General features: G+C 40.5%; 1 protein-coding gene across 5 annotated transcripts in view; it reads left to right on the top strand.

Moving 5' to 3' along the window:
* TMEM19 (transmembrane protein 19) overlaps positions 1-6,770 on the top strand; it is a 26,905-nt gene extending 20,135 nt beyond the window's left edge. For 4 of the 5 annotated variants that reach the window (XM_014586920.2, XM_014586922.2, XM_027770925.1 and 1 more), the window contains one exon: positions 1,557-2,398. In XM_014586920.2, the coding sequence (XP_014442406.1) occupies positions 1,557-1,720 (164 nt within the window). In that variant the 3' untranslated portion in view covers positions 1,721-2,398. Of the gene's footprint in view, positions 1-1,556; positions 2,399-5,663 lie in introns of those variants that run through there. The other variant, XM_006146190.3, reaches the window with a different exon arrangement.
* The last annotated feature ends 5,026 nt before the right edge of the window (positions 6,771-11,796 follow it).

The following is an 11,796-nucleotide window of genomic DNA, read 5'->3' on the forward strand; positions in this document are numbered from 1 at the left end:
TTCATTTTTTTGTGTTAGATTAATTGAAAGAGAATTAACAGTGTGGAGCAATGATGAGAGCTGTGCAGGGAGGATATAGTAATGCAGGAAATAGTTGCTTTTTCCTTGTGGCCATCACCTAATTCAAGGAAAGCAGGACATTTGGGATTAGATCATGACAGTGCACCTCCTTTGGTTGGTTTTTCCAAGTCCATCTGAGAGAGAATTATACTGATCTGACCACACACATAGGACCTGCTCTCCTGCTGTGATACAGTGCTTGTCTTCACCACTGAGTTTTTAGACTCTCAAGAGACATGAGGGAGTTGGTTTTCTTTAGTGTGTCCCATGTTTGGCTTCTGACGCCAGCCTGTCCTATCAGCGTACTGACATATTGTTAGGGGTATATTTACTTTATACCATTACCATGTTTTTGCCTTCCACTGACATTGCATAGAGGCTGGGAAGCTGGACAAGTTCCCCTGAGTACAGTCTTCTCAGTGCTCTTCATGCCCCAAGGTAATCTGCTTGCCCTTTTGCTTCTCTCCCCACCAGTCAGAATGTTAGCTTCACTTAGATGCTAAGGAGGAAGTGATCTGATTTTGTTGCACGCTAAAAGGTCATTAACCCTATGCATACACGAAGAGTACATGTCGTTTATTTTGTTTGCTACAGGGTGCGTGCGGTCACCAGAGACAAAGGGGTGGGGCAGGGGAGTGAGAAATTGCCACCCAGTGCAGATGGCCACACTGCAGGCCCTTCTCCTCTATTCTCCTCTTGGAATCTTGAGCATGCATACACACCAGCCTGATTCTCAAGCTTCCAGGTCCATGACTTAGAACTGCATAGTCAGCCTTGTGGGATCTAGCACTGTAACCTTTATACCACCTGCCAGCCCTGGTACATGTGTTTTTTAAAGAACTTGGAATTTGGGGCTGGCAGGTGGTATGGTGACTAAGGGTGCTGGACTCCCACATGGCTGACCCTGGTTTGAGTCCTGGACCTGGTGGCTTGCTTTCTCACTTTCTCTCTCTCTGTTTCTGGTCAAATGAAAATAAATAAAGTTAAATAAAATCTTTAAAAAAAAAAACAAAACTCGGAATTTATTCTGACTTGGGCTCTATGAATGGATTTTTAAAAAAATATAAGCAGTAGGGGAGATTATTCAGTAGATCTTTGTGTGACTTCTTTGTGCCCACACCATATTGGGCCTTGTGTATCTCGTGCTGAGATCACAGACGTGATTTCTACTCTGGTTGGTCTTGGAGGGCAATCATGGAGAAGCAGGCTCAGCCTGCCGGTGTCATACCTATCTGCTTTTTGTATTCTTCCTCCCACATCTGAATTTCAGAGAGATCGAGAGAATATTTTTGAGGTATGCTGAAACCCATTTATTCAAAGAGACCATTCATAATCATGGGTTCCATATCTCTTATCATATAAATTATCCACTAAAGTCATTTTACAGGTCATTGTCCTTCAAAGAATGTCTCTTTTGCAGAAAAAAAGTTAATTTATTCTTTTTATAAATAAAGTCACTGAGGTTTTCCATCTCACTTGCTTCATTTCTCCTCCAGGTTTGGATGAAAGCACTGGCATGGTGGTCAACAGCCCAACGGAGGAGGCCACGTACATAGCAGGGAAGCCCATTCTGGATAACAACGCGGTGAATCTCTTTTCTTCTGTTCTTGTAGCCCTCTTGCTTCCAACCGCTGCTTGTGGCTTTTGGCCCAGAGAGTGAACTTTATTTCATTTTCACAGATTGAATTGGTGAGTCTAGCTAAACTTGCAATTCCAATTTTCATACTAAGAATAGTAATCCTAATGGTAAAGCAGAAATGCCAGCTCCTCCCATATTCTGTTGGGACCGAATTTCACATTTTCATTTTATCAGCTCCCTTGTGACAGCTTACATCTTTCTAGTAGAAGAGTTCATAGAATTTATGCATATTTTCCTTCTACTGAATAGAGGTTCTTAAACAGTAAAGCTATGTTGCCCCTACATATTGCTGTATATGAAACTGAAAGTTCTTCCTTAGTCCATGCCAACTTTTGTTTTGTTTGTTTAAACCAGTACAGAAACTAAAAGTGATGATATTTTAAGATGATCCTCAGCTGAGACAGAGAAATGACACTGTGTCCGTCGCTCAAATGTTTAATTTTTTTAAATGGTTTTAAGCTGATATGTGTAGAAGCCTAAATAAGTGTAATATGCTGGATTTCTCCCGTTATCTTGCCATTCACAATATAAAAAGTGTTAAGATGGTTCCTTAGTGAGTTCTGTGGCCCCTGCCACATTTGTTCTTCCTTCCCTGGGGTTAGTGTTGAAGAAAAGTAGATATCTTTAATCTATGACTATTAGAAAGCATGAAAAAATTATTTTTACCAAAAAGCAAAATAAACATATCTATAAAACATGCAACTTACTGTGTATTTCAATTGCTCCCTGAACAGAAACTTTTTTCCCTCTGTTTTGCCAGAGGGTATATGCACTTACCAGAGAAAGACAGAGAGAAAGAGGGAGAGGGGGTAAAAAAACAGCCCCCATGGGGTGTGGCCACACTGCAATCCCTTCTCCTCCATTTCGTCATCTTGTCAGAATTTCAGCACTTGTGCATGCACACACATCAGGTGTGCCGGGGTCAGGAATCGAACAGCATGGTCAACCATGCAGGATTCAGCTCCTTTAACCACAGGGTCAGCCTCAGAAACTATCTTGAAGTAAATGTTTTTCATGTATTTTCTTTCTTTGAAATAGGTACTTTATAGGAATCTGATTTAGCATTGGCATCCTGAACTGTTAAAGAGTCACTGGAAAATTATTAAAATTTTTAAAAGTTACTGTCCTGTGAGTCATTGGAAAATGCTGGGATTTCCCATTATGTGCATTATATTCTTCTCAACCAAAGTGAATTCTGCTTTTCAGTTTTGTCTTTCACTATGATTTACTGTGTGTTCAAGAAGTTTTGACATAGTATGGATTATTTTACTAAGAGTATTTTAAAATATTTCTTGTGATTTCTGTACCTTGGTTGTTTTACATTCATCAAAAATTGGGGAAAGCATCCGTGCATAAGCCATTACTAGAATGGTAAAGCTTAGCGTTCTTTTTTTTTTTGGAGAGATTTTCACTGTAGGGCGCGTGCGCTCGCCAGACAGACAGAGAGAGACATAGAGACAGATAGCGAGAAATCACCCCCCAGGGGGGGGATGGTCACACCGCAATCCCTTCTCCATTCTCCTCTCGGGATCTTGGGCACACACGCACATGCGCCCGGCGTGAGTTTTAAGCCACCGGTTCCGGAACACGAACCGCGGTCGACTACGTGGGAGTCCAGCGACACAGCCATTACGCTAACTGCTGGTTCCCAAGCTTAGCGTTCTTGATTAGTGACCTACTGTAGTGATGATCTAGAACAGACTTAGTTCAGGAAGGAAAACAAAACCCTGTTAATTCTTAATCCTGAATTAATCAAATCCGTGGGTTGTAACTTCTAACTTTGAACTTTGGATATGCACAGAAGCAACAGGGCATGTTTTTCTAAGAATTTGTGTCTGAGCTTCATGCCCCATATCAGATCTCAGATATTGCCTGAGTGTTGAGGCTTTAAAGCTCTGTCTATACATCAGAATCACTTAAGGAGTTTTAAAAACACTGTTACCAAAGACAGAGAGAAAGAGGGAGAGGGGGTAAAAAAACAGCCCCCATGGGGTGTGGCCACACTGCAATCCCTTCTCCTCCATTTCGTCATCTTGTCAGAATTTCAGCACTTGTGCATGCACACACATCAGGTGTGCCGGGGTCAGGAATCGAACAGCATGGTCAACCATGCAGGATTCAGCTCCTTTAACCACAGGGTCAGCCTCAGAAACTATCTTGAAGTAAATGTTTTTCATGTATTTTCTTTCTTTGAAATAGGTACTTTATAGGAATCTGATTTAGCATTGGCATCCTGAACTGTTAAAGAGTCACTGGAAAATTATTAAAATTTTTAAAAGTTACTGTCCTGTGAGTCATTGGAAAATGCTGGGATTTCCCATTATGTGCATTATATTCTTCTCAACCAAAGTGAATTCTGCTTTTCAGTTTTGTCTTTCACTATGATTTACTGTGTGTTCAAGAAGTTTTGACATAGTATGGATTATTTTACTAAGAGTATTTTAAAATATTTCTTGTGATTTCTGTACCTTGGTTGTTTTACATTCATCAAAAATTGGGGAAAGCATCCGTGCATAAGCCATTACTAGAATGGTAAAGCTTAGCGTTCTTTTTTTTTTTGGAGAGATTTTCACTGTAGGGCGCGTGCGCTCGCCAGACAGACAGAGAGAGACATAGAGACAGATAGCGAGAAATCACCCCCCAGGGGGGGGATGGTCACACCGCAATCCCTTCTCCATTCTCCTCTCGGGATCTTGGGCACACACGCACATGCGCCCGGCGTGAGTTTTAAGCCACCGGTTCCGGAACACGAACCGCGGTCGACTACGTGGGAGTCCAGCGACACAGCCATTACGCTAACTGCTGGTTCCCAAGCTTAGCGTTCTTGATTAGTGACCTACTGTAGTGATGATCTAGAACAGACTTAGTTCAGGAAGGAAAACAAAACCCTGTTAATTCTTAATCCTGAATTAATCAAATCCGTGGGTTGTAACTTCTAACTTTGAACTTTGGATATGCACAGAAGCAACAGGGCATGTTTTTCTAAGAATTTGTGTCTGAGCTTCATGCCCCATATCAGATCTCAGATATTGCCTGAGTGTTGAGGCTTTAAAGCTCTGTCTATACATCAGAATCACTTAAGGAGTTTTAAAAACACTGTTACCAAGGCTCTTTTCTAGACCAGTTAACTCAGCATGTCTGAAAGTGAGGCCCATAAATGGGTTGTTTTAGAAAGCTTTCTGGGGGGTCAGCAGCTGGCATGGTGGTTGAGGCGCTGGACACTCCCACATGGCTAACCATGGTACAAGTCCCGAACCTAGTTACTTGCATTCTCACTTTTTATCTCTCTCTGTGTCTCTATCTGGTCAAATTAAAAATAAATAAATGAATGAATGAATAAAATTGAATAAATAATTCTTTTAAAAGAAAGAAAAAAGAAAGCTTTCTGGGAGAGTTTAACCAGGTGGAGAACCACTGAATAAGAATATTCTAAGGTGGGACACACTGGTGGTATGGTGGTTAAAGCATCTGAACCCAAATAGCTGACTGAGTGGTTTGAGTCCTAGACACACCAAGCCTCAAAAACACACCAAGCACTTGTGTGTACATACCAAAATCCCTAGAGAAGAATGAAGGAAAAAGGATTGCTGCATGGCCCTCCCCCCTGGGGGGGTAATTTCTCATTTTCTTCTCTCTCCCCACTCCACCCCGGTGAGCACTCACACCCTGTAGCAACTGAAATACATATATTTCAGTGTATACATACATATATGTGTGTACATGTATACATATGTATGCAACACATATATGTATGTATACACACACACACACACACACACACACCTAAAAAGTGCTATGCCTTATAAAAGCTTCAAAAACATGGGACTTTGGGAACCAGCAGTTAGCATAATGGCTTTACATGGGGCCACCAGAAAAGCAAAATTTGGGCATATCAGGCCATTCTGTTCTTAGCTTTTCTGTGTATTAGTTCTGTATTCCTCATATATCTCTTTCTTGTTTCTAGCTGTTTCATACATAGGATGCTGGCTGCAGAAATGCCCACTCCATCCAACTGGATAAAGGTCTAGTGTAGAGAAGAAACATATGAAATATCACATGCTGACAATACCTACAGCTACTTCCTGTTATGCACTGTGGGCATGCTGAGGCCCAGTCATCTGATCTGCCTGATATTTGGTCTTTTATTCTCAGTACCATCATAGTGAATGAACTCTACTAGACACCAAATCCCAGGTGAATTGTGCATGCTATAGAAGTGAAAACAGGTCTAACTCCTTGGCACAGTGATAATGTACTACTTAAGAAAAGCCAGATCCCACATGGTGATCGTGGTTTAAAACACCAGTCCAGTCACCCTAAAACACGCCAGCCACATGCACAAGTGCCCAAGATCCAATGGACTAAAGGATCAGAGGAAGGGCATCATGGCATGACCAGATCCTGTAAAGCAGCAGTCCCCAACATTCCTGGCACCAGGGACTAGCCTCATGGAGGACAGTCCCTCCACAGACATTGGGTTATGGGGAAGATGGGTTGGTCCCGGGATGATCCAAGCACACTACATCTACCGTGTACCCCATTTCCACCACTTCCATGTTGCAGTATACAAAGAAACAACTACACGACCATAGGGTTTGTGCGATCATGAACATCCAATACTGCCACTGTCTTAACAGAAGGCAGAGCCCAGGCAGCAGTGGAGGCAATGGGGAGTGGCTGCAAACACAGACCAAGCCTTGTTCAGTGGCGTGCTGCCCACCCTCCCTGTGCAGCCTAGCAGACCAGCACCAATCAGCAGTCCAGGGGTTGGGAACCCCTGTTCAGCTCTTTCTTTCATTCTCATTTCCTCACTCTCACATGTGCGTGTCTGCTGTCTATCATTTATTAGTAAATAAATAAATAAGAAAACATACTTAGGTTTATTTAATCGTATAGAGCATCTGTTGCTATAACTCCAAGTGGTCCTAAATATTTAAAAACTATATGTGTTATATATGTGTGTGTTAAGTTGTCTCATTCAATGTTTCCTTTCAGAGTCACTGAAAGTTGATTATCAGAAACGTATTTCTAGAGTGGAATAAAAAATAAAAAACCAGTTTGACCACCTGAATCTCTGAGGACAGTGATGATTTCAATATTTCTCAATCAGTGAAGCAATGTAATGTTTTGAAATTGAGTCAGATATTATTGTAGAAGGAGTGAGAGAGTGGCAGGTCAAGGCTTCTGAAATTATTTTCCCTGCCAGTACTAAGTATTAATTCTCTCCTATTCATCATAACTTTCCCCTTCAAAATTTATTTTATAAATGTGGCAACTTTCATTTTGGATTTTTTCTTTTTTTTTAGTTAAGTTTAAATACACCGAATATATTCTTCTTCAGAAATTTGAACATTAGAGAGAAAGCTAAAACTTTTTTGCCTCTACTACTCCCTCAACAACCCTGGCCCTCTCCAGTCTTTCCCAAGATAATTACTGTTAGAATTTTGGAATTTGGGTTGGGGGGCAGCAGGGGCATGGTGGTTAAGGGCACTGGCCTCCCACATGGCCGGCCACAGTTCGAATCCTGGACTGGTGGCTTGCTTTCTCACTTTCTCTCTCTCTCCCTCTTGCTCTGACCTTCTCTCATCAAATTAGAAATAAATAAAGTTAAATAAAATAATTATTTTTAAAAATTTTGTAATTTATTTTACATATTTGTTTCAAGTATGTTTTTTTTTTTTAAAGTTTGCAATTGACACAATAATTGGACTTATTTATGGGGTACAGTGGGATTTTTCAGTATATAAATACAAAGCATAATGATTACTGCAAGGTAATTAGCATATCTATCATCTCAAACATTTATCATTACCTGTGCTGGGAACACCCAAAATCCTCTCTGCTAGTTGTCTTGAAACACATAGTTAAGTCACTAAAAATTGTAGGTAACTTTGTTATACTGTAGAACCGGAAAACTTAATCCTCTTTTCTAACTGTAATTTTGTATCTGTTAACCAACACCTCTCTCCTCCCATTTTTCCCAGCCTCTATTCTATTCTCAATTTCTATGAAGTAAACTTTCTTGATTCCCCTATATGAGTGAGAACATTTGATTTTTTCTGTCTGTGCCTGGGTGGTTGCTCTTAATGTTCTGAAGACACATCCATCTTGCCTTAAATTAGAGAATTTCATTCTTCATAACCATGAATAGTATCCTATTTGTGTGTGTGTGTACACAGTGTGCACACAGTGCTTACACACACAGTGCACACACACACACACACACACACTGTATTTTCTTCATCTGTTCCTTCGTTGACACTTAGGTCGATTCCAGATCTTGGCTATTGTGAACAGTGCTCTAATACACATTGGAGTGTAGATATCTCTATGACATACTACTTTCTTTGGATATATGCCTATTAGTGGGATTCCTGAATCATATGGCAATTCTATTTTTAGGTTTTTGAGGAACCTCCATGCTATTTTCTATAATGGCTGCACTAATTTACATTCCCACCAACAGTGTAAAAGAGTTTCTCATTCTACACATTCCTACCAGCATTTGTTATTTTTTTACTTTATTATTTTTTTAAGACAGATTTCTGCTATAGGGTGCTTGTGTTCTCTGGAGACACAAAGAGACAGAAAATGAGAAATCACCCCTCAGGGGGATGGCCACATCACAATCCTTCTCCTCCATTCTCCTCTCAGGATTTTGGACCTACACGCACACACCCAACATGAGTTTTAAGCCACCGGGTCTGGTACTAGAACCGCGATCAACTATGTGGGAGTCCAGCGACGTAACCATTATGCCATCTGCTGGTCCCTATTTTTTTTACTTTTTGATAAATACCATTCATTTTTTTTAATTGCCAGAGAAATCCCCCACTCTGGGGCATGGCATACCACAATTTCTTTTCTTCCATATCTTCTTCCCATCAAAATTTTGAGCACATACACATGTGTGTGGTGTGTTTTTCAAGCTGCCTAGGCCAGGAAGTGAATCATGGTCAGCCCTGAAGAACTTAGCTCCATGTGCACGGGACTTAACCACTGTGCTACCAGGCCAGCCCTGGTGAAAGACATTCTAGCTGGAACAAGATGATAGCTCATTGTGATTTTGATTTGCATTTTCATGGTGATTGTTTTGGGTATATTTTAACACTTTTTTTTTTTTTTGAATCTCCAGAGGGTCTCTGTGAGAGAGAGAGGGAGGGAGAAAGCATTCCTCCACAGGTGTGGTCACACCTCAATCTCTTTTCCATTTCTTCATCCTGTTGGGATTTTGAACATGCACACATGTATTCCCAGTATGTTTTTCATGCAATGAGGGCTGGTATTCTAACTGCTGTCAGTCCTATGGGATCCTGCTTCCTTAATCACTAAGCTATAAGACCAGCTCAATGTATTTTGCTTAATCAATGAAATTGTAATAATTAGTATGGTCTTTTGACTGCGTCAGGTCAGATGTTTATATCTAAGAAAAATCTAAGAAAACAGATTGGAAAGAGGTACCCCAGAACATCAGTGTTTTCTCTGATAAGATTACAGATATTACTAAATTTTGTTGAAAAAACTTTAAGTATTGGTATAAGAATTATATTTCCACATGGCCAACTGCATGGTTAGAGTCCCAAAGCTAGTGGCTTGAAAAACACAACAGGTGCATGTACATGCATACCCCAAATCCCAAAAGGTGAGAGAAATGGAGAGAAGGGATTGCAATATAACTTTCCCTCTGTGGGGTGTATTTTCACTTTCTCTCTCCCTCCCCATCTCATTCAGCAAATACACACGATCTCATAGCCAATTTTTTTTTTGAGAGAGAGAGATTTTCACTATAGGGCGCGTGCGCTCGCCAGACAGAGACATAGAGACAGAAAGCGAGAAATCACCCCCCAGGGGGAATGGTCACGCCGCAATCCCTTCTCCTCCATTCTCCTCTCGGGATCTTGGGCACGCACACACAAGCGCCCGGCATGAGTTTTAAGCCACTGGATCCGGGACGCGAACCGCGGTCAACTACGTGGGAGTCCAGCGACATAGCCATTACGCTAACTGCTGGTTCCGATAGCCAATTTTTTTTTTACAAGAAAAAAAATACATGTATAAAATAATTTTTAAATACTTTTCTAAAAAGTCTACAATAAAATATTTCTTCTGTGAATAAAAAATGCTACCTTATTAGCAATGCACTAAGTAAAATGGAATTTCAAGGAAAAAAATCACATTGGATATTCAAAAGAATCTGTTGATACCTTTACTTTTGGATTGTTGCATAAATCAAGGTAAGTACCACATATGTTTATGCCTGTATGATGAGTCTTGTTTGAGACTGAATTTTTGGCAGATTTTTTCAAATTCTTCTGATCGTGTTCAACTGTTTATATTTAGAATTGCACATGACAGACATGTGTGTCAAAATTCTAAACACATTGTCATAAAATTCTGGAACAAAGAACTTTAAAGAACATTCACAGCTCATTGCCTAGACTTGAAGCTAGGGCATGGTGGTGCCCGCCCTATGGCCTAGACTTGAAGCTAAAAAATTCCTATATAATATCATGAGTGAGTATAATCTTTGATAACTCTTAAATGCTTCCTCCTCTTTTCATACACTATCCATTATACTTAGAATTCGTTCTTCCTCTCCTCCATTACAGATCCTTGATAAACCAGTTCAGTGGCACTTCTGAGCAGCTTTTCCAGACCTTCTCAGACTGAATTAGGCTTTAACCATTACAGTAATCATAGAATGAACATGTTGCGGATGAATACCTTCAATATGTTACTAGAACTGTTTTATTCTACGATTGTAAAGACACTAGCCAGTGTAGAAAGGGCTCTAAACTTTTCTTTCAATCTAAATACAGTTTTAAAGTCCATTCGTGAGAGCAGAATAATAAAATAATCTGGGAACCAGCAGGTGGTGTGGTGGTTAAGGTGCTGGATGCTCCCACATGGCCGACCATGGTTCCAGTACTGGACCTGGTGGCTTCCTTTCTCACTTTCCCTCTCTCTCTTTCCTTCTCTGTGTCTCTCTCTGGCCAAATTAAAATAAATGAATGAATAAATAAAGTTAAATAGATAATTATAAGAAAAAAAATAGCAATCTGATTATTGCCTCTTGCTCTCATCAAGGTACAAATGAGAGACCATAGACAAACACAGTTAATATTTTGGCATATGTATTTTCCCATCTCTTACCTGAGGTAATTTCTTCTATTTTCTTTTTTCTTCTTCCTTTTTTTTTTAGATTTTTACCATAGGGTGTGTGTGCCGGCCAGAGAGACAGACAATGAGAGGAGAAAGTCAGAAACCATCCCACTCCCCTGGGAAGTAGCTATGCCACAATTCTTTCTCCATTCTTCTCGGGATTTTGAGTACACACACATAGACACACACACACACACACATACACACCTGGAGTAATTTTTAAGCATCCAGGTCTGGGATTTGAACTGTGATCAGCCATGTGGGCCCCAATCTGAGTCATTTTTTGAATTTGTCAATGGTGTGTGCACTCACAGAAGAGAAAGAGAGAAAGGAAAACTGAGAAGACACCCTACCATGGGGGGAGGGCCATGCCACAATCCCTTCTCTCCATCCTTCCAGGGCTTGGGCACATATGTACATATACTTCAAGTATTTCTCAAGCCACTGGGTCTGGGACTCAAACCATGCAGTTGACCATGTGGGAACAAGCTGCTGTCAGTCTGCCAGGTGGCCCTATGAGTTTTTCATTTGTTTATTTTTTAAAAATTAGTTACCACATTAGGGCTGGTAAGAGGTGTGGTGGTTAAGGAGCTGGACTCCAACTTGTCTGACTATGGTTTGAGTCCTGAACCTGGTGGCTTGTTTTCTCACTTTCCCTTTCTCTCTCTCTCTGATAAATTTAAAAATAAAATAATTATTTGAAAAAATTAGTATCACACTATATAATTTTACATCTTGCTCTCTTCCCTAAACTATATGTTATAAGCATTTTCTCTTGTAATTAAAATTATTCAAATATAGGGCCTGCAGGTGATGTGATGGTTGGGGAAGTGAACTCCCACATAACCTACTGCAGTTCAAGTCCCAAACCAGGCAGCTTGCTTCTCATTTTCCTTCTCTCTCTCTCTCTCTCTCCCTCTCTCTCCCTCTCTCTC

Source organism: Tupaia chinensis, unplaced genomic scaffold (assembly GCF_000334495.1).
Source record: "Tupaia chinensis unplaced genomic scaffold, TupChi_1.0 Scaffold000168_1, whole genome shotgun sequence".
Lineage (NCBI taxonomy): Eukaryota > Metazoa > Chordata > Mammalia > Scandentia > Tupaiidae > Tupaia > Tupaia belangeri.